This window comes from Nelumbo nucifera, chromosome 5, assembly GCF_055504915.1.
Source record: "Nelumbo nucifera cultivar China Antique chromosome 5, China Antique-T2T, whole genome shotgun sequence".
NCBI lineage: Eukaryota > Viridiplantae > Streptophyta > Magnoliopsida > Proteales > Nelumbonaceae > Nelumbo > Nelumbo nucifera.
The window spans coordinates 38,904,768-38,928,732 of NC_142653.1; the positions used below are offsets into that span (position 1 = coordinate 38,904,768).

General features: G+C 40.9%; 1 protein-coding gene across 1 annotated transcript in view; it reads right to left on the reverse strand.

Annotated features, from left to right (window-relative positions):
* The window catches only part of TOP3A (topoisomerase 3alpha), a 100,169-nt gene that overhangs the window by 73,505 nt on the left and 2,699 nt on the right, over nt 1-23,965 (reverse strand). Inside the window, exon 7 of the mRNA XM_010271997.3 lies at nt 23,814-23,930. Within this exon, the coding sequence (XP_010270299.1) occupies nt 23,814-23,930 (117 nt within the window). The remainder of the gene's footprint in view (nt 1-23,813; nt 23,931-23,965) is intronic.

A 23,965-nucleotide genomic window follows, 5' to 3' on the forward strand; every position in this document is an offset into this window, starting at 1 on the left:
AACTCTTGGAACTATTGCTAAAGGAAAACCTAAGGGATGGCAGACTGTGGGTCTGAAGGTTTCATGGCGACTTCAAGGTGGAGACACTTCCTGAAAGTGGAGGCAAAGAATTTTCTGTTCGAGTTAAAAATCAAGGGACAACTTAGCTTGAAGATAAGGGAGAAGCAGAAGGCAACTGTATTGGTAGAAGGAAAAGAGACAATGGAATGGCTCAAAGATTTTCTGGTTGAGGCTGCAAACAAAGGAAAGAACCCAAGTTGGAAAGAAAGAGTTACAGCAACAGGAAGAAGGTACATATTGGAATGCAGAAGGAACTATAGAGGATTTTACATTAGCCTTACAGAGTTCTTTGCTGTAGAGAAGATGGGCCGAATGGCCCATAGGCTGTTTATCCTTTTTTATTTTGTATGTTCTTCGCTGTAATGGGCCTTAATCTGGGTTTTATTCTTTCTTGTGTTATGTTTTTAAATTCTTTGCCCAACTAGGGACTTCTCTGTAAATTATTAAAGTTTAACTTAATGAAATAGAATTAGGGGTGTAAGAGAGAGGGTTATGTTAGAAAAAAAAAAAAAAGGAAAGAATAAAGCCCAGATTAAGGCCCATTACAGCAAAGAACATAAAAAATAAAAAAGGATAAACAGCCTATGGGCCATTCGGTCCATCTTCTCTACATTTGCCAAGGGTAAGAAACAATTGGTATGCTTCCCAGAAGGAAAGGATAGCCAAGGTTGGCAGGGGGTTGCTGAAAGTCTTAAGGCTCTTCTGACTAACTGGAAGAAAGAAAAACAGGAGATCTCTCAAGTGGAAGTACTGCAAGCTCCCTCTGAACCTTCGGGCTCCAAGTATGACCCTATAGCTTTGGCTCAAAGTACAGCCACCCCTACTGTGAACATCAATTTCAGGAGAGAAGTGTGGGTAAGGATGCTGGTAGTTGAAGGTAAAAGTCCAGTCTCCGATTGGAAGAAAGTTGTTGATCTTATGCAAGATAAGTTGAGGTTAAGAAGTACTTTCATATTAACTCCTTTTGACAGTTTTAAAGCAGTACTCGATCCCCTTGATAATTTGGTGGAAGTTTCTGCCAAGAGCTTCCAAGAAGTCTGGGGGTCTTTTGATGTGTTTCATTGGACTCCCTAATCTAACACAGACATTTTCGATTATGGATGGAGTGGTGATTCGGGTATTAGGGCTGCCTTTTCATCTGTGGAAACATGAAGTAGCCTCTCTCATTGCTGTTCTTTGTGGTGCATGTCTCGATGGTGAATTTTGGGGAGATCTTCATTCAGCAGCTTTCCCTTGAGTGGAGTCAAACCAGAGGAGATCCCTAGGAAAATAATTTTCTGTGTGGATGGACTGTTCATCCCAGTGTGGTTGACTTCCTCCATTGAAGCTGCACTGTGGAGGGAAGGTCGAAAGGTAGAAGATGAACAAGTAGAGGCATAGGTGCTACATGGAAGGTTGGGATTGGAAGTTCAGAGGTCTGACAGACAGAAGGATAGGATTTGGGTATTAGGGCTGCCTTTTCATCTGTGGAAACATGAAGTAGCCTCTCTCATTGCTGTTCTTTGTGGTGCATGTCTCGATGGTGAATTTTGGGGAGATCTTTGTTCAGCAGCCCTCCCTTGAGTGGAGTCAAACCAGAGGAGATCCCAAGGAAAATAATTTTCTGTGTGGATGGACTGTTCATCCCAGTGTGGTTGACTTCCTCCATTAAAGCTGCACTGTGGAGGGAAGGTCAAAAGGTAGAAGATGAACAAGTAGAGGCATAGGTGCTACATGGAAGGTTGGGATTGGAAGTTCAGAGGTCTGACAGAAGGATAGGATTGGAAGATCAGAGGTTTGACAGAATTTTCACAAAAATGGATAAGCAGGCTTTAGCTCCTCCAAAAGAAGTGGGCAGATTGGAAAGTCAAAAACGTGAAGACCAAGTTAATGGGCGGGCTTATTTAAAGACCTATGCCTAGGTGGCAGCTAAAGGCACCAAAAACAGACTTTTAAACACTTTAGGGGGTCTTTCCTCAAAAGGAAAACAATTTGAATTTAATCTAGCTGCAGAAAAGACAAGGGAGTCTCCAATTAAGGGTGAACCAGTGGGTCAAACCAGGGGGGAATCTAATTTAAGTTGTCAGGCCCATATTAGCACTCATAAGCCTGCAGAATTGTGTGGGCCCATTTTTTCAGAAGGAAATGACCCAATTAATTTGATTCCACTTGGCCCATCTGTTAAATTGGCAAATGGGCCAAGTCTAGAAGGCCCACCAGCCTCAAAGGCACATGATCACTTTTTTTTTTGATGAATAAAGGCACATGATCACTTAAGTAGTCACATGCCAAAGGGCCTCCTTTTGATAGACACTAACTGTGGTCTATCTTCTTCCTCAAGCCCTGCGAATCAGGTTTCAGCATCAACCCAGAATGGGAGCTCTTTACAGTGGATCCCGTCCAAGAAGCTACAGAATCTCTCATATGACCGTCGCAATCCCCGAAGTGTCAGATGCAGTCAGTTAGAAATGAAGGAGGAAGACAGCTTCAAAGAGGAGGATTTTTCTTCAGAGTCTAACACAAACGACACAATCAGCCTTGGTAGTGTGGATCTGCGGCTGTCGAGGCCGATCTTAGAGGACGAAAGCTTTCACACAGACTTGCTTTTCTTAGAAGATGATGCCTTGGGCCCATCAGAAGACGTCCAGGAGGAAGTTTTACAAACTCTCAGGTCACCAAAATTGGCGGTAAATCCAGTAGAGCCTACAAAGGAAACACAGGGGACACTTAACCTGGAGCCTATTCCCTTTTCAAAAGAGCAACACACTCGCTTCATCGAATCAGAGGAACATGAATCTTTCTGTTCACAGAACATAGATTCAGCGGTTGGGGGACAAAATGCTAAGGTGGATTTGGATGTTACAGTTAACACAGCTTTAATAGAACCAAATACACTTCCACTTTCTCCTCAGACACAAGGTTTGGCGGCAGCCCCTGATTACCTTTTTGGGACTTCAGAACCTTCGTCCTTGCCCCATACTGGTATAGGTATGTCTATTCATTTGGTTTTTGGTATTGGTGTGGGTTCTATGCTTGAAACAGGTATCTCAGCTTCTCAACTGGAAAGAACAGCTTTTAGAGGGGAAGGTGTGGGCATAGCTAATGGTTGTGTTGAAAAGGAGAGAGAGCTTTAGTTGAGAAAAAAGCAATAGGAGTTAAAGAAAATCTAGAATATAATATGTGCTCTCCTTGAGGAGTACACGCAAAGGGAGGGGTTGGGTGTGGTTTCTGAGAATGTTGACAAAAACTGTGAAAAGGAGGGGGGAGAGCTACTCTTGAAAAAATTGCAGGAGGAAGAATTAGAGAGGATATGGGGGCGAATCTGTGAACTATTGGAGGAGTATAAGACCACAAAGGATTATTTGGAGGGAAACACATATGAGAATGGGAACCCAATAAACTGTCCAAGCACCCGGGGAGTGGGAAATAATAGAAAGAAAAAGAAAAGAACTGAGGTAGAGAGGCTGATTTCAAATATAGAAGGGGACATTGAGTTTAGTGGCAGAAGGGGAAGAAAAAAGACTCCCAAGTAGGAACCTTTAACCTTAGTTGGGCTCTAAAATTTTGTTTCCCATGAAAATCATCAGTTGGAATGTGAGGGGCTTTGGGAGCGCAAGGAAAATGAGGTTAATTAAATACCTGCTCAGAAGGAATAGGCCTGATATAGTGATGCTACAGGAGACCAAATTAGTTGAATTTGACAAAAGATGGGCTAGAAGTGTGTGGAAGTCAAGAGGAATAAGTTGGGCCTTTGCACCCTCTTGGGGGGCTTCAGGGGGTATTGTCACATTGTGGAGAGAGAATGTTGTAGAGGCAGAAGAGGAGTTAATAGGAAACTTTTTCGGTGTCTGTAAAGTTCAAGTCGGTGAACAATGGTTTCATTTGGGTGTTGACCAATGTGTATGGCCCTAATATCTATAGAGAGAGGAATGAATTTTGGGAAGAGTTATATGGAATCCAAGGGCTATGGGAGGGTCCTTAGTGTTTGGGTGGCAATTTTAATGTATTACGCTACGTTAATGAGACAAATAACCCCCAACAGCTCATTACAACTAGTATGAGAAAATCTAATGATTTGTAGTGAGCTTAAGGAGCTTCCTCTTGTACAGTGCCATTTTACTTGGTCCAACTTCCAAGAAAGCTCAACTTGCTCGAAGCTTGATAAATTCCTTTTTAACGAAAGTTGGGAAAATCATTGGAGAGACTTGCTATCCAAAGCTCTACCTAGAGTTACCTCTAACCATTGTCCCGTTGAGCTAGAACAAGAACCTTTCAGGAGCGGACCCAAACCCTTTAGATTCGAAAATATGTGGCTAACACACCCAGATTTTGTAAAAAAGATTGAGGAATGGTGGAATCAAGATATGAGGGGTGGAGTAGAAAGGGGTAAGGTTTCATAAGAAGTTGAAAAGCTTGAGGGGAGAACTTAAGAGAATGGAATAGGGACCTTTTTGGGAGAATAAAGGAACAAAAATCCAATCTGATGACCGAAATAGAGGACCTGGATGAGAAGGAATCTCAACGAACCATGAATACTCGGGAAAGAGAATTAAGGTGGAGGTTGAAAAAGGAATTAGAGGAGGTTATTTTGCGAGAAGAAATAACTTGGAGGCAGAAATCTAAGCATGAATGGATAAAGGAAGGTGACAGGAATACCAAATTTTTTCATGAGATGGCAAATGGAAGAAGGAAAAACTTGGTGACTAAACTTGAAGTGGATGGTGTGGAGTTGGACTCTCAAGAGGAAATAGCCAATTGTTTTGTAATGCACTTCAAATCTATATCAAGGAAACCTCTAGCCAGTCGAGTGGAGTTGGCTGGGTTGGATTGGCCTACACTGTTTGAAGAGATGAAATTGTGGGTGGAAAGGAGTTTTGAGGAGGAGGAAATCCGACAAGCAATTTTTTCAATGGATAGATCTAAGGCACCAAGGCCAGATGGATTTACTCTGGCTTTCTTTCAAGACCGTTGGAACATAATTAAAGGAGACTTATTAGAAGTTTTCAAAGAATTTGAGGAACAATCTGTCATTAGCCGTGGAGTAAATGCCACTTTCCTAGCCCTGGTTCCTAAGAAGAAAGAGGCCAAACATCCCAAAGACTTTAGGCCAATCAGCTTGGTAACAAGCATCTATAAGATACTAGCAAAGGTCTTATCTTTGAGGATCAAAAAGGCTCTTCCCCCCATCATAAGTCAAGCTCAAGGTGCTTTTGTTCATGGTAAACAAATAGTTGACCAAATTTTAATAGCAAATGAAAGTGTGGAAGAGATGAGAAGATTAGGTAGGCAAGGTTTGTTTGCAAAATGGATCTTGAAAAGGCCTATGATTTAGTGGATTGGAGTTTTCTGCTAGAAGTGCTCAAAAAGTGTGGTTTTGGGGATAGATGGTGGAAGTGGATAGGTGGTTGTCTGATGTCTTGCCATTACTCAGTTTTAGTAAATGGAGTAGTAAAGGATTTTTTCCCTACATATAAGGGCTTGAGACAAGGTGATCCATTGTCCCCTTTCCTTTTCACATTGGTTGTTGATGTTTTTAGTAGACTTTTGTCAATAGAAAACCAGGTTGGATTGATAAGAGGATGGAGGTTAGGAAGAAATCAAGTTTCGGTTACTCACCTTCAGTTTGCAGATGATATCATAATCTTTTGTGAGGGATGTGATTTGTTGAGGGCAAGGAATCTGAGAAATATAATAACCCTCTTTGAGAATGTCTAAAACCTAAAAATAAATCTTGAGAAGAGCTATGTGGTGGGGCTAAATGTGGAGGGAAGGGAGTTGGAGTCTATTGCTACTTGCTTAGAATGCCCTATTTCTGCTTGGCCCTTGACCTATCTAGGACTTCCCCTAGGTGCAAATCCAAAGGAAAGTAGGTTTTGGATCCCGGTGGTAGAGAAGTTTGAAAAAAGGCTAGTGACTTGGAAAAATAACTATATCTCTCTGGGGGGTAGAATAACTTTGATTAGGGCCACACTCACAAACTTACCCATCTACTTTTTGTCTGCTTTTAGGATACCTGTTAGGGAAGCCAAGAAGATAGAAAAGTTGATGAGGGATATTTTGTGGGAACCAGGTGCAGAGAAAAAGAATCATTTGATTAGATGAGAGGTGGTGAGTCGAAGCAAGGAACAAGGGGGCTTAGGGTTAGGGAACCTAGTAAATAAGAATGAAGCTCTTTTGGCAAGTGGTTATGGAGGTGGCCTCTGGAAAGAGAGATTGTGGCATGAGGTGGTGGCTAGTATCCATGGTTGTTCTGAATCTGGTTGGGATGTCGAGGTATCTCAATGGACCACACTCACTACACCTTGGAAGGTGATTTTTGGCATCCTCCCAAAATTTCTCAAGTTCATAAGGTATGATGTCTGCAATGGTAATTCTGTGTTTTCTTGGGAAAATGTTTGGGTGGGCAACCAACCATTAAAAGACCTCTATCCCTCACTTTTTTTCTATTTCCCTCTATAAAAAGAAGCTTGTTTCAAGGTTTCTTTCTCCCCCCATTCTCCCATTGTCTCTTAATTGGGATTTTGGGTTCCGTAGAGGGTTGAAGGATGAGGAATTGGTTTCTGCCTCTGAGCTCTTACTTTTACTTGATTCTGTTTGTTTGGACCCTCCTAAACTAGATAGAAGAATTTGGTCTTTGACCTCGAGTGGCTCCTTCTCTTGTTCTTCCTTCTTTAAGTCCCTTTGCTCTACTCCTTCCCCTTTGTTGTTCCCGGTTAAAGAAGTCTGGCCAAGGCCAATTCCACCTAAAATTGTTGGTTTTTGTTGGGAAGTGTATTATGGTAAAATTAATACTGTGGACAATGTACAAAAAAAGAGACCTTATTCATGCTTGTCCCCCAATTGGTGCATTTTATGTAAAGTGCAGAATGAGGATTGTTATCACCTACTGATTTCTTGCTCTTTTACAATAAATATTTGGAATTGGATTTTTATGTTGTTTGGATACAAGTGAAACATGCCTCCTAAAGTAAATCTGCTTTTTAATCTGTCTTTTTTTAGTTGGCCAACAAAGAGAGGGAAAGTAATGTGGAAATGTATTAGGGCAGCCCTCTTATGGACCATTTGGGAGGAAAGAAATGCCAGAATTTTCCAAGAGAAGTATTGCTGAAATAAAGGATTGTATACTAACAAGGGCAATCCTTTGGCTAAAAACTACCGATCTCTTTGCGGATTACCCTAGTGATGACCTTCGAAGGAGTTGAGCACCAGTGGCCTCCACATCATCCAAGAAAAATAGAACACAAGCAAGTTGGTTACCCCCTCTGGAAGGAGTTGTAAAGTTGAGCTTTGATGGGAGCAATCAAGGCAATCCAAGACCTTCGGGTATAGGAGGGATCTTGAGGAATAAGGATGGCAGCATTCTGTCCTTATTCTCAGGTCCAATGGGTTATGGAGACTCTACAAGGGCTGAGATATTAGCTGTGGTACAAGGACTACAGATTTCCAACCAACTTGGAGTGACTAATTTGATAGTTGGAGTCTCTAAGGTGATAGTGGGATGGATGTCGAACCCAGAAACTGTTGTTTAGGGATATAGGGACATCATCAAAAAAGTCAAATGGCTTACGAGAACCATGTCAGTTAGCTTTCAATGGGTTAGTGGATTGGCAAATGCTTTGGTAGATTCTTTAGATAAACAAGGGGCTTCAAGGGATTCTCTATTTTTGGCTAATTTGTAACTGCAATCTGAAAAGAGCTGGGTTTGGAGCCACCTTTAAGGGGAGGTAACACCTCGTGCCTCCTCTTAGGGTGCTTCATGCTTGTATTATTTCTATCTCTATTTAATAAAATACCATTCATTCATAAAAAAAAAAAGTGAGGTACAAGCCCAAACATAGCAAGGCACCACTTTTCAAAAAAAAATTGACATAAAGAATAAAAATTGCATATTCTTATTCTATATCAAATAAAAAACACATAAACCTTCATAATGGCATAATGTGATAAGCCATAACCATATTTGGTCAAAAACATTGACATTTCAGTATCCATAAAACACCATAATTCAAATATACAAAAGAGATATACAAATCCATGAAGGCATTAAGAAGGTACAATCAAAGTTTAAAGTTTCACAATAACAAAAGAATAAGTAAACCACAAAGGAGGAATAGGAGTGGAACCCCTATTATCAATAGGAAAAGAAGAAAGGAATAAGAAGTATAAGAAGGTAGAGCCCACATTTTAATAGACTCCTTCAATGAAGAAAGAAGGAAAATTATATATACATGTTATATATATAGATCATATCAAAGTACTTCAAGCATTCAACAGTTCAAGTCTACGAAACTATCAACTTGTTTGTTTGTGTCCTTTTTTTTGAGAAAAAGGACACTTTCATTCAAAAAGAGAAGGGACATACATGATATGATGTATAAAAGGGTAGGAAAAAAACAAAAAGCAGCAGCACTATCAAGAAATGGTAAGATATTTGCACTATACAATTTGCCCTATATAACCAATTCCTGCTCGACCCAGATTTTGCCAAGGAATCAGCAATTTGGTTGAATTCTCCAAGAATCCATCTGAAGTTGCAATTTTAGAGAGACTGGGCCAAATGGTCCCTAGCCCATTAGTGTCTTTCTTATTAGTTTTTTCTTGTTATGTTTTCTTATTGGGCCTTTTCTTTATGGGCCTTTAGCTCTTGTTTATGTTTTCTAAGTATAGTGCTGATGTGGACACCTACTTAAGGGCAATCTTGTAAATTATGTAACTTAATTTTATTAAAAGATTAGTGGGAGAAAGAGGAGATTATCAAACTCCTTTCTTTTTCCTTTTTTCTCCAATCTTCCTTCTTCTTGTTGTCTCCCTCTTCTTCCTTTCTTTTGCTTTAATCTAAAATATTCTGCAAATTTTATTGGTTTGAATCACATCTTGGTATCAGGGCAGGTCTCCTTTCCACTTTTCCCTTTTTTTCTTTTTTTCCCATACACTTTTCTTCTAATTGAAAGGTGTATGGAGAGATAAATTGCTGATTATTCAAAAATCTTCTTTGCCTAGTTGGTAGAGTGTTTGGAGAGTCAGAATCTGGCCGAAGATTGCCAAGAGAGTGGGACTGCAGATTTTTTCCCAAATCCCTAGCCGACTAGAGAATTTTCAATTATGGGTTGAAGAGGCTATTTGGGTGTGGCACTCTAGGCTTGGAGGGTTCCTGTTTATCTCCAAAAGTGGGCGGCTGCAGTTGGAAGTGGTTTGGATAGCTCTGGTTTGAGCGGCTACCTCTTCTTTCTTAATCCTCGGAGGCCAGGTACGATGAAACCCTAGTTTTGGGACTTTTGAGTGCTTGATTGACCTTAGTTAGGTCTATAAAAGTTGAAAACATTGTTTTTCGATTTTCGTTTGATTGATGGAGCAATCTGGAAGTGAGGCGAAGCAGATCCCAGTGTCGAGGGTTGGTCCAATAGATTCCATTCTGGCAGGAGTGACTACAATTAAACTTGACAGAACAAATTACCTTGCTTGGGCACAATCTATTAAGATCCATGTCTGTAGTAGAGGTAAACTAGGGTTTCTAACGGGTAGTAAGGTGATGTCGGATGAGACTGATCCTACATATGAGAAATGGATGCAAGATAACTACATAGTTATTGGGTAGTTGGTAAATTCTATGCAACCCCACATAAGTCAACACTATCTGTGGATGACTTCAGCCAAGGAGATTTGAGATAGTGTGACAGAGACATACTCTCAGAAATTAAATGTTGCATGGGCCTACAAATTGAAGAATGATGTGAAAAATTTAAAACAGGGGGAGAAGAGTGGTTGTCTACTATTCGATGTTGAAGTCACTATGGCAGGAGATAGATGTTATGGAAGCATTTGTATGGGAAAGCACCAAAGATGCAGAAACTTTCAGGAAATTTGTGGGAAGAAACAGGGTGTTTGAATTCCTTACAGGACTCAATCCTGAATTTGATATTACAAGGCAGAATATGCTGGCCAAGGATGAAGTGTCACTTGCTCAAGCATACTCAATGGTGAGCAGTGAAGAGAGCAGGCGACAGGTACAGCTATAGACCCCACCTCCTCCAAAACATTTTGCACATGCTGGAATAAAACCAAAGGGGCTAGATGAGAAAAATGAGGTGATATGTGAATACTGCAAGAAGCCAAAACATACTAAGGATTCTTGTTGGAAGCTTCATCCAGATTGTTATGGGCCCGAGAATAGGATCTCATCACGGGTCGGTCCACGGGGAAAACCTCTTGTTTTCCCTTGTTCCTCCCTTTTCTTGAGGAACCTATTTTGGCGCCTTAATGGTGATTTGTTCAAGAGATCACCAACTCTCCTCACTCTTTTCTTGACTGAAATTTTCAATGCCTTTATTGAATAATATCAGCTCCTTAAATAGGAGATTACAAGAGATAAGAGTCCTACTTTTAGGAAGATTCCTTGCTAATTAGGAAGACTCCCTACTAATCTATCCTACTGAACTGATAAGATAAGACAAGACTCCCTTAATCTATCCTACTGAACTGATAAGATAAGATAAGATTGAACTGATAAGATAAGAACTGTATCTAGCTAGAATTAGATAAGATGAGAATCAGCAAATCTTGCTCCCTTTACTGCTGCTGTCGGCAGTGATATGTCTTCCCAATAAAGCGTCCACATCACAGATCTTCTTCTGAGAGGTTTCGGAACAACAACAACTTTAAGAAGGGTGGTCAGTCTAGAAAGCCCAAGAATGCAAATCATAGTTGTCAAGGCAACACCTAGGCGGGCACCTAGGCGACTAGGTGGTTTTTCATGGTCGCCTCGCCCAGACGCCCCAAGTTTTACATACTAGGCACCCGCCCAAAGACTTAGGCGGGTGCCTATTTACATATAATAAAATTATCTTTTTATTTAATTTATTGTTTTGAAAATTTATTGGTGGTTGTATTGTTTTAAAATATATTTGCTACATGGTATCATCTTAACTCTTAAGTATAAACAGTCCACAGCCGCAGTCTTCTTCTTCTTCTTCTTCCGCCAAACCTCTTTTGTCCTCTCAGTAGCCAGTCGACTCAGTCCTCTCTCCACTCTTCTTCTTCTTCTTCTTCCATTCCGCCCCATGAGGTCATGAGTCCAACTGTCCAAGTGTTCCAACAGTCGTCCACCCCTTTGAGTCCTTGAGTCCATTCTTTTTTTTTTTTTTGAAATGTTTTATTTTGAATTTGATTGTATGCTGATTGCTGAATTGAAAATTTGAGATATGTTTGAATTTGAAATTCTTTATTTTGAAAGTCTGAAATGTCTGATTATATGGTTGATTATATGGCTGATTATAGAAATCCATAAATTAATATATTTATAGATTCCATCGCCTAGGCGCCCCATGGTGGCCTAGCCTCACCTAGTCGCCTTGACAACTATAATGCAAATGTTGCTACAGTATCTGAATGTGAAGAAAAATCTATTGTGGAACAGCTGGTAGTAGTGAAGGCAGAATTTGAGAGATATGAGAAGTTGATAAACCACTTGGATTCTACTGTTGCGTCTTCCTCCTCAGGCACCCCCTCTACATCTGCTTTTGCCCGTTTAGGTATTCATGCTTCTACAAATCATGCTACAGCATCAAGTAATCGTAGAATTCCTTGGATCATAGATTTTGGTGCATCATACCATATGACTAGCATACCCAACCTTTTTTGTTCATACCAGCTCCTCTCAGGTAGAGAGAAGATTTTTCTTGTCGATGGGTCTCTTGCGCTCATCTCTGGCAAGGGGAATATTAAAGCCTCTGACTCACTTGTATTATCCTCTGTCCTTCATGTTCCCAAACTTAGCACTAACCTTTTATCTGTTAGTAGTTTAACAAAATCAATGAACTGTAGCATAATCTTCTTTCCTACCTATTGTGTTTTTCAAGACCTAAAGTCTCAAAGGACGATTGGGAGTGCTCATGAGGCGAATGGGATATACTTGTTGGATGTCTCTGATCAAAGTCCTGGATTACCTAGTGGAGTAGCTTTGGAGTCTGTTTTATCAGAGTCAGTCAATAGAGTCATGATATGCCATTTCAGATTTGGTCATTTGTCTTTTTCAGCTTTGAGTCATTTGTTTCCAGAAATGTTTAAGGGAATATCCATATTGAGTCTTCATTGTGAGTCATGTGAACTTGCAAAACATTCTGTTAACTCCAAAGCAGATGAGGAGGGTCAAATAAAGGGATGGAGAATAGGGAGCAGAGGCATTCCAGTAACTCACCTACAGTTTGCTGATGATATTGTTATTTTCTGTGAAGGGAATGAGTTGAGCAAAGTGGAGAACCTTAAGATTTTAATAAGTACTTTTGAGAGGGTCTCCAACTTGAAGGTAAATTTTGATAAAAGTTGTGTGGCTGGAGTAAACTTGGAGAATAGGGAGATTGAATCCATTGCAGAATGCTTAGGTTGCAATATTTCTTCTTGGCCTTTGACATACTTAGGGCTACCCTTAGGAGCCAACCCTAAAGGAAGTAGTTTCTGGGCCCCTATTGTGGAGAAATTTGATAAGTGCTTGGCGGCTTGGAAAAAGAATTACATTTCAATAGGGGGTAGGCTGACTTTAATTAAGGCTACACTTGCCAACCTTCCAACCTACTTCCTTTCAGTGTTCAGGATTCCTCCAAGGGAGGCTAAGAAACTGGAGAAGAAAATGATGGACTTTCTATGGGAACCAGGAGAGGTGAAAAAGGATCACTTGATCAGATGGGAGATAGTTAACAAACCAAAGGAAGAAGGGGGTTTAGGGATAGGGAACATAGTGCTGAAGAATGTAGCCCTTCTAGGGAAGTGGCTATGGAGATGGCCCCGAGAGAGAGAGAGAGATTATGGCATGAGGTGGTGGCAAGCATTCATGGTTGTGCAGGAAATGGTTGGGATTCTGGGATATCTCGCCGAGCTACCCTTACTACACCTTGGAGGCTATACACGGTATTCTCCCTCACTTCCTCAGATTCATCAGGTATGATGCTTGTTCTGGTAATGCTATTCTGTTTTGGGAGGATATTTGGGTGGGTACTCAACCCCTCAAAGATTGTTTCCCCTCGCTCTATTCCATTTCCCTTCACAAACATGAGCCAATTGCAACTTTTCTCCCGAGCCCGTTAAACCCCTTATCTTTAAACTAGAACTTTGGGTTTCGTAGAGGGTTAAGGGATGGTGAGTCGAGTTGTGTTATTGAGCTAATTCATTTACTAGAATCCGTTTGCTTGGACCCCACTTCTTCTAATCAAAGGGTTTGGACTCCTCTTCCAAAAGGTACTTTTACTTGCTCTTCTTTTCTAAAATCCCTCAGTTCTAACCCCATTTCCCAAGGATTCCTTGTCAAAGAAGTCTGGGCGCAACCTATTCCCCCAAAAATTGTTGTATTCTGCTAGGAAGTCTTCTATGGGAAAATCAATACTTTGGAAAACTTACAGAAAAAGAGACCCTCGCTTTGTCTTTCCTCAAATTGGTGTTCCTTGTGTAAGGTCGAGAATGAGGACTATTTCCATTTGTTGATCTCCTAGTCCTTGTCTTTATTTGGCACACTAGAAGAGGTAAGGTCTGTGGAAATGTGTCGGGGCAGCCACTCTATGGACTCTTTGGGAGGAAAGGAATGCAAGAATTTTCTTAGAGAAGGAAAGAGGATTAGATGAAATGAAGGATTGTATCCTAAAAAGAGCAATCCATTGGCTGAAAACTGTGGATATCTTTGATGACTTGTGGAGGAATTGGCTAGTAATAGCTAACACTTCAACAAATAAGGATAGAATTCTGTCAGAATGGATTCCGCCTTTGGAAGGCGTCATCAAGCTGAACTCTGATGGAAGCAGCCAAAGCAACCCCGGGCCTTCAGGTATAGGGGGTATCTTGAGAAATAAGGATAGCTTGGGGTGGAGCATCTCCTAGTTGAAGGGGACTCTCAGGTGGTAACAAGGTGGCTCCTAAACATGGATACCACCATTTGGGGCTACAAAGATCTCATCAAAAAAGTAAAGTCGTTAACCAGCAATATGAGAGTTGAGGTAAAATGGGTTAGTAGGTTTGCTAATTCTTTGGCTGATGCTTTAGCCAAACAGGGGGTTTCTAGGGAAGATCTTTTTCGTGCTTCTATGTAAGTTGTTATTAATTTGGAAATTTGTACTTAACTAGCCCAAAGAGGTTGCAACTCGTGCCTTTCCTTGGGGACTTTGTACTATTGTCTATTGTTGTTTAATAAAATTATTTCAATTATCGCACACAAGTGTGTCTATTTGGGATATGCCTCCACACAAAAGGGGTACTGCTGTTTTGATCCGGTTCGTGGCACTCATTTTGTTTCTATAGATGTCACATTTGCAGAGTTTGTTCCTTTCTTTGGTACTTCTCTTGAGGGGGTAGCATTCAGAGGAATTGTTTGCTTTGTCACCATTTGTTCCTCTTCCAATTCCCATTGAATCTTCTATAGAGTCTCCTCCAACCGAGTCATCTATCCCTGCTCCCCCTCCTCCTCCTGCTCATCCCCCTACTTTTCCTTCTCATCCTATTATCCAGAGGTGGTACCAGAGAGAAAGACTCAAAGACATGCAAGTTATTTCCACGCCTTCAGATGTGCCTCTTGCTCCTCCCATCACTACTGAGGTAACAGGTCAGCCCTCTTCTACCACTTCGGATACCTTCCCCGACCTTGATCTCCCTATTGCCCTTTACAAAGGCAAACGGAAATGTACAGCTCATTGCATTTACAAACACCTGTCCTACAGCCTTCTTTCCCCTTCCTACTATTCCTTCCTTGCCTCTATTTCCACACATGTGACTCCCAGATCTGTCCCAGATGCCTTGTCCAAACCAGAATGGAGAGATGCTATGATGGCTAAACTAGATGCTTTGCATAAGAACAAGACCTGGGAAATTGTGGATTTGCCTGAGGGAAAGGAACCGGTTGGCTGTAAGTGGGTATTCACTATTAAGTATCGTTCTGATGGTACTGTTGAGAGATATAAGGCCTGTTTGGTTGCTAAAGGATATACTCAGATGTATGGTATTGACTACTTAGAAACTTTTGCCCCAGTAGCCAAGATGACTTCAGTTCGAGTTTTGTTATCTTTATCTATTGCTTTTGATTGGCCTCTTCATCAATTTGATGTAAAGAATGTTTTATTGAATGGGGACTTACATGAAGAGGTCTATATGTCTTTATCTCCAGGGGTGTATGGGAAGGAGATGCAAGGAAAGGTCTGTAAATTGAAGAAGTCTCTTTATGGCCTCAAGCAATCTCTTAGAGCCTAGTTTGACAGATTTCGGGCTGCTCTTGTTGCTTTTGGGTACACACAGACTCAACCGGATCATTCTTTGTTTGTTAAGAGGAGAGATTCCTTAGTGACCCTTCTGATTGTCTATGTTGATGATATTGTGGTTACTGATAATGATACTCAGGAAGTTGTTCATCTCAAAAGCTTTCTTAACACTGAGTTTGAAATTAAAGACTTAGGAGAACTCAAATATTTCTTGGGAATTGAAATTGCCAGATCTAAGTATGGTATCTTCATTTCTCAGCGGAAGTATATTCTTGATCTCCTTGCAAAGACTGGCAAACTGGGGGTCGACCTGCTTCTACTCCTATAGACCTAAATCATAAAGTTGAAAACAGCCCTCTTGTAGTCTAAAACAACTTGAGATTAGATACAAAACTAGAAAAAGAACAAGAGAAGCTTAAGAAGTTGAGAGAGGAAAGGAGCTGGCGGCAATGAGAGAGTTAGAAAAGAGAGGTTCAAACTTAACCTCCCTCTAACACTCTAAATCATTTTATTAACTTAATCTTTGAAATATTACAGAGGGGCCCTTGGATGGGCAAGAAATTACAAAACAAAGTATATAAGGGTATGGGCCCAGAATAAGGCCCATTACAGAGAAAAAGCATAAACATAACATAGAATGACAGCCTATGGGCCATTCGGCCCATCTCCTCTACACTCCCCCTCAAGCTGAGCATAGATGTTAATCATGCCCAGCTTGCCAGTGTCATGCTGAAGCCTTGCCTTGGGAATGCCCTTGGTGAGAAAATCTGCCAATTGTCCTTTAGAAGTGATGAATGGAAGACACACTTCACCCGAAGAGACTATTTCTCGAATAAAGTGTCTATCAACCTCAATATGCTTAGTCCTATCATGTTGTATTGGGTTGTGGGCAATGTTGATGGCTGCCTGATTATCACAGTACAACATCATTGGCTTGTCATGATCAATCCCAAGTTCTTCCATCAATGACCTTAGCCACAACAGTTCAGAGACTCCATGAGCCATGGCCCTGTATTCTGCTTCTGCCGAGGATCGGGCCACAACTGATTGTTTCTTGCTCCTCCAAGAGACAACATTACCAGCCACCAGATTGTAATACCCTGAAGTAGATCTTCTGTCATCAATATTGCCAGCCCAGTCAGCATCAGTATAAGCTTCAAGCTTCAGATGACCATGCTTAGTAAATAGAATTCCCTTTCCTGGAGAGCCTTTCAGATAACGCAAAATTCGTTCGGCAGCTTCCATATGAGTATCTCTTGGAGCATGCATGAACTGGCTAATACAACTGACAGCATATGCAATATCTGGCCGAGTCATGCACAAGTACAGGAGTTTCCCAAGAAGTCTCTGAAAGACCCCTTTGTCTTCCAACAATGTTCCATCCGAAGCTGAAAGTTTGTGACTCATATCAATGGGAGTTGCAGCTGGTCTAGCACCCATTTTTACAGTTTCAGACAGCAAATCAAGGACATATTTCCTCTGTGAGATAAGAATCCCATCCTTAGATCTAGCAACTTCTATGCCAATGAAGTATCTCAACTCTCCCAGATCCTTAATCTCAAATTCTATGCGAAGGAAAGACTTAAGGACCCGAATGCCTAAGGCATCATCACCAGTTACTATAATGTCATCAACATACACAATGACATACACTGCTAGAGATCCACTTTTCTTCACAAAGAGAGTATGATCTGACTGTGTCTAGACATAGTCGAATCTAACAAGTGCAGCTCTAAACTTCTCAAACCAGACTCTAGGAGACTGTTTGAGTCCATAAAGTGATTTCTTCAACTTGCATACCTTTCCTTGCATATCTTTCCCATACGTTCCTAGAGGGAGAGACATATAGACTTCCTCATGTAAATCACCATTCAGAAATGCATTCTTTACATCTAACTAATAAAGAGGCCAATCAAAGTGAGCTACCAGAGATAGGAGAACCTTCACAGATGTCATCTTGGCAACCGGGGCAAAGGTCTCCAAGTAGTCAATCCCATATGTTTGGGTGTAACCTTTTGCAACCAATCGAGCCTTGTACCTCTCAATAGTCCCATCAGCCTAGTATTTAATGGTAAAGACCCACTTGCATCCAATAGGATCCTTCCCTTCAGGCAAATCCACCACTTCCCATGTATCATTTTTGTGTAGAGCATCCATTTCAGATTTCATGGCATCTCTCCATTCTGGAATCCCAAGAGCTTCTGATACAGACCTAGGAATAGGGTTAGAAGCAACTGAAGAGAGGTAAGCAAAGTATGAAGGAGAAAATATATCATAAGAAAGGTGTTTGGAAATGCAGTGTGCAGTGCACTTCCGCTTTCCTTTCCTAACAGCAATGGGGACATCAAGATCTGGGAATGATGGTTCCAAGGGGGCTGGAGCAGAACCTGTTATCTCATCTGTGATTGGGAGTGTATGAGCCTCATCTGTGATTAGGAGTGTATGAGCCTCATCTGGATCTTTGCCTTTGGTACACTTTTGGATTATGGGTAGGACGAGGAGGTAAAAAATTGGAGCGCTAGGACAGGATGAATGAAGTGGCTGATCCTCCTTTGGTTCATTTGGTGAGGATACAGGCTTGTCAAGAGACTCAACTGGGATAGCAAGAGGAAGAGCAAATACTTGTGAGAAACTCTCCCCCTGTTGACAATGTCCTTCCTGAGGGGAACCATAAAAAGGTGAAAGCTCATCAAAGGTAACATCCATAGAGACATGCCGAGTACCAATCTTAGGATCAAAACAACAATAACCCTTTTGTGTGGGGGAATAACCAAGGAAAATGCACTTGTGGGCTTTTGGTTCAAACTTATATCTTTGGGCACTTGGAATGTGAACATAACAAGTACAACCAAACACACGAAGAGGAATCGGAAAAAGATCCCTGTCTGGATGAAGAAGATTGAAGGGGGATTTAAACCCTAAAACCCTTGATGGCATATGGTTTATAAGATAGGTAGCAGTAAGAACAGCATCACCCCAAAATCTTGTAGGAACATGTGAGGCAAACAAAAGGCTTCTTGCAACTTCAACAATATGTCTATTTTTCCTTTCAGCAACTCCATTTTGTTCAGGGGTTCTAACACAAGAGCTTTGGTGAATAACCCCCATGTCAGAGAGATACAAGGATAAGCTCCTTTCAAAGTACTCTTTTGCATTGTCAGATCTGAAAACTTTAATTTTGGTATCAAATTGGGTTAAAATAAGCTCATGAAATTGCTTCACAAATCTTGGAACTTCATTACGGGATTTCATTAGATATATCCAAGTGAATCTAGAAAAGTCATCAATAAACAAGATGAAATATCTGTAGCCCCCCATAGAAGATAAGTGGTAAGGCCCCCACACATCAAAGTGCACAATATGAAAAGGAAAAGAAGATCTTTTATTTCTCACAAGGTAATTGTTTCTACAATGCTTTGACAACTGACATGACTCACAATTGAGACTGGACACACCGACTCCCTTAAACAATTCGAGAAGTAAATGACTCAAAGCAGAAAAAGGTAAATGACCAAAACGACAATGACTCAACAAAATTCGACTGACAGACTCCGAAGAAGTAGAACCAAAGGCAGCGTTCTTGGGATAATCAAGGCATTGACCAGGAGTGTTGAGCAAGTATATTCCGTTCACTTCATGGCCACTCCCAATCACCTTCCGAGATTCCAGATCCTGGAACACACAGTGAGAAGGAAAAAAGGTTACACAACAATTCAATGACTTGGTCAAGCTACTTACAGATAATAAATTTGTATTCAATTTAGGTACATGAAGAGTGGAAGATAAGAGTAAGGAGTCTGTAGGCTTGACAGTTCCCTTGCCAGAAATAGGGGCAAGAGAACCATCAGCTAAGGTGATTTTTTCACGACCAAGAATCAAATCATATGAAACAAGCAAAGTGGAAAGATTGGTCATGTGATCAGAAGCACCTGAGTCTATGATCCAAGGGGTCTTGGGATTACCTGAGTTGGATGCATGGTTAGCAGAAGCTCTTATACCTGAGTGAGCAAATGCGGTGGTGGCTGAACTTCCAGAAGGGTTGGATGATGAAGTTACACCTTCAAACTGGCTGATGATCTTTCCAAACTTCTCATATTCAGCTTTCATGGCTGCCAATTGTGTACTGGCAGACTCAACCTCTGTATCTGTACTTGTGGCTGCATGTGCACTTCTTGTCTTTCTACTATCATTCATCTTCTGGAATCGAATAGGGACAAGACTGGGATGCAATTTTCAGCACTTGTCCTTGGTGTGTTTCGGCTTCTTGCTATATTCACACACCACCTCCTTTCCTGTGCCACTGGGAACTCCTATAATCCCTTTGGGTTTAATTCCCATATTTGCAAAATGATCATTGATGCTGACTCCTTGAACCTGCACCTGCCTCCTACTCTCTTCACTGCTAACCAAAGCATATGCTTGAGACAATGAAACATCTTCCTTGGACAAAATGTTATGCTTTGTGATGTCATATTCAGAATTCAGCCCTGTCAAGAACTCAAAGACCCTGTTCCTTTCAATTAATTTCCTGTATGTTTCAGCATCATTAGGGGTATCCCATGTCACAGCCTCTATCAAATCAATCTTTTGCCATAGAGATTTCAGGATTGAGAAGTATGCTACAAGTGACTTCTCCCCCTGCCTTAGATTCTTCACATCACTCCTCAGTTTGTAGGCTCTGGCAACATTCAACTTTTGGGAGTAAGTTTCTGCAACACTATCCCAGATTTCCTTAGCTAAGTTCATCCAAGGATAGTGTTGACTAATCTATGGCTGCATTGAATTCACAAGCCACCCAATCACTGTGTAGTTTTCTTGCATCCATCTCTCATAAAATGGATCATCCTCTAGAGGAGCTTTCTTGCTCCCAGAAATAAAACCCCATTTCCCTCTGCTACAAATATGGATTTTCACTGATTGCGACCATGCCAAGTAGTTGGTCCCATAAAGTTTAACTGTAGTTACAGCCAACATAGAATCGGCTGGGGTTCCCAAAGTCTGTCCATATTCAGCAGCATTCTTGCTTTCAAGGTTCGAGAAATCCATCATGCAAAGGCTCCAATTAGGATTTTAATAAGTTTTCCAAGGTACTGGGGTTCTTGATGAACTTAGTTTGAGCTGAATCAGCAACAACAACCAGCTCACAGAATCAGTTCAGTCTTGATAACTGTGACAGTCCAGCTCGGTGGCAGCTCTTTCTAGAGTAAGAAAATACTATTTCAGCCTACAAGGGACAACCAGCAGACCCCCAAACACAAAGTATTCCAGGTCCCCAACAACCGTTGTCCCAAAGAGAGAGAGAAAAAAGTCCACAGTCCTTAAGAGACCTTTTGTCAAACACTCTATGTGCAGTAGTTAACAGCCTACTGTTAACTAGTAGAAACCACTTCAATAGTGTTCCGTATAGGTCCAAGAAAAAGGCTGGGCTGAAATTGAGACTTGTACCACTTAGTCCAAATCAGTTTCAGTAGCTTGGCAGTCCAATAACAGTCGAACTGCTCTCCAAAATAAACCAGAAATTTCTGAGTTGAATCAGTCCAGCAACAGTAAGGCAGAATGGAGGAGGGTTTTGAATGCTTTAACAGCCCTCCCAAGCAACGAAAATAACCCAGAAAAAAACTGAGAAAACTTACAGTAAGAGAATCTCTTATTTGAACTTCAAACCAGGCCGAACACCTTGCTTTCTGAGGTAACTTCGACACCCTTTTCTCTGATTTCAAATCAGGCTGAACACCTTGCTCTCTGATTCTTCCTGCTCACCGAACCATTCTCCAAGTGTGTAGAGACTTGGGCACCCTCCAATGACCTCCAAGAACCAGGCAAATGACTTTAAGCTTTCAGCCCTAGAACCTCCTTATGCAGTTGGCTGAACTAGAACCACATGAGGGTCACGCCAAGCTCTGGCCTGCTCTGATACCAAGTTGAAAACAGCCTTCTTGTAGTCTAAAACAGCTTGAGATTAGATACAAAACCAGAAAAAGAACAAGAGAAGCTTAAGAAGTTGAGAGAGGAAAGGAGCTAGCGGCAATGAGAGAGTTAGAGAAGAGAGGTTCAAACTTAACCTCCCTCTAACACTCTAAATCATTTTATTAACTTAATCTTTGAAATATTACAGAGGGGCCCTTGGATGGGCAAGAAATTACAAAATAGAGTATATAAGAGTATGGGCCCAGAATAAGGCCCATTACAGAGAAAAAACATAAACATAACATAGAATGACAGCCTATGGGCCATTCGGCCCATCTCCTCTACACATAAGTTGTCAGCTACTGAAGGTGAACTGTTGCCTGATAAGGGAGTGTTCTAGAGACTGGTCGGGAAGTTATTATTATACCTTTGCATGACTTAGCCAGATACTTCCTATGCAGTTAATGTAATCAGCCAGTTTATGCATTTTCCCAGAGACACACATTTAGCAGTTGCTAAGAGAGTTCTATGCTATCTAAAAGGGACTCCAGGGAAAGGTATCTTGTTTGCTAAGCATTGACACATGAAGCCGGAAGCATACACTGATGCTGACTGGGCCGGATGTATTGATAATAAGAGGTCCACTTCATGTTACTGTTCTATGGTAGTAGGGAACATGTATCATGGAGGAGTAAGAAACAGTCTGTAGTGGCAAGATCCTCAGTTGAAACGGAGCACAGAACAATGGCACATGGAGTTTCTGAACTTTTGTGGTTGAGATCACTTTTAGATGAATTGGGTATAGACTGTGAGAAGCCAATGATATTATATTGTGACAACTAGGCTGCTATCAACGTTGCACATAATCCTGTTCAACATGACAGAACTAAGCACAATGAAGTTGACAAGCATTTTATAAGAAAGAGAGTTGCCTCAAGAGAAGTCTGTCTACCATTTGTTGCTTCTGAAGAACAGTTGGCTGATGTTTTGACAAAAGGTGTTCCTAAAGGAAAGCTGGTTCACTATATAAGCAAGCTGGGCATGATGGATATCTATGCCTAGCTTGAGGGGGAATGTAGAGAGACTGGGCCAAATGGGCCCTAGCCCATTAGTGTCTTTCTTATTAGTTCTTTCTTGTTATGTTTTCCTATTGGGCCTTTTCTTTATGGGCCTTTAGCTCTTGTTTATGTTTTCTAAGTATAGTGCTGATGTGGACACCTACTTAAGGGCAATCTTGTAAATTATGTAACTTAAGTAAGTTTATTAAAAGGTTAGTGGGGGAAAGAGGAGATTATCGAACCCCTCCTTTCTTTCTCCTTTCTTCTCCAATCTTCCTTCTTCTTCTTGTTGTCTCCTTCTTCTTCCTTACTTTCTTTTGCTTTAATCTAAAATATTCTGCTAATTTTATTGGTTTGAATCACATCTGCAATTAAGAGAAGCAGATAGCTCATAAAGTTCATAAAGGAAGTGGGCAAGCCTCCAAGGACCAGTCCCTTTGTTCTTGGACCATCCAGTAAGGAGGGCTTAGACCTCAGAATCAGCATCTGAAGCTGAAATAGGGCCACTGAAAGGCCACTGCTGACTCCCATCAGAATTCAGAATAACTCCTTCAACCCCAGCCTTCAGGAAAGGATCAACCGAGCCTCTAAAGCGACCACCAAACTGGAGAATAAAGTTGCTTTCTGGTCTAGGGGAGAGGTAACTAGGATGGGGGCACAAAGGAGAAGAATGAAGGAGGTTGGCACTTGTGTCCTAGTTGCATTGCTCCAGGTAGCTAATATGATGTTAGATGTCTTGTATTCCTAACCCTAGGAGGTTGGCACCTTTACAGAAGCAGAGGCCATTAGCTGCCCCCAACTTGAATTTTTGGCCTGTATTTACAAGGGGGTCTATTTCGTAATTTTGGTTAAAATTTGACCTGTTTTAGGTTTATCTAGAAGTTAATATACCATAATAAAGTTGTAAAAAACATAAGACTAGAATATAAAAATGCAACAAAAAAAGGAAACATACAAAAGGCATGCGCCTGGATTGCCAGATTGCCTTGCACCTCAGTCCAGGTGTACACCTTTTGAAGGTGGTAATGGTACCTGGGTTCAAGCAAGGTGCATGCCTTAAAATGCACCTCACCTATGTTCCTAGGCATGCCTTAAACTTTTTAAAATACTAGGTCGAAGTTGTTGCTTATTGAGATTAAAGTCCTTGCTTAAGATCCTTGAGTTTTACCTTGATAATAAAGCAACCATCAATATTGCACACAATTTAGTTAAGCATGATAGAACCAAGAAAATTAAGGTGGATCAACACTTCACCCATGCAAAAAGAAAATGGACATTGAGCATATAAGGCATTCATGCACGAACTTGATGAGAGGAGGGCTGAGGACATGTAATTTTATAAAGAAGTGAAAGTTTCAAAAATCTATTTTCTAAAGAAGAATGATGTCATTTCTATATTTTAATAACATAGGGAAACTATCATATAATTCTAATATTTCTATGTCCAACTAAACATTCAAAAATAAAAATCTCCTTCTAGTTAACATCTATGAGAGATTGATGCAACTAAGTGGTTGAGACATTTCAAGTATTTTCAGAACTCACAAGCTCATAAGAATTAATTGCAGCATAGCCTCCTCACCTTCATAGTATGTTCAGAACTCATCCGGAAGTATCTGGATGCACGTTTTTCAAGCTCAATGGTATTCAAAGGATGTGGAGGATACTTCAATTTCTCCTGATTTTTTACTTTTGTGACCTGAAACACCAACTAACCATTAAAACATTAAAAAT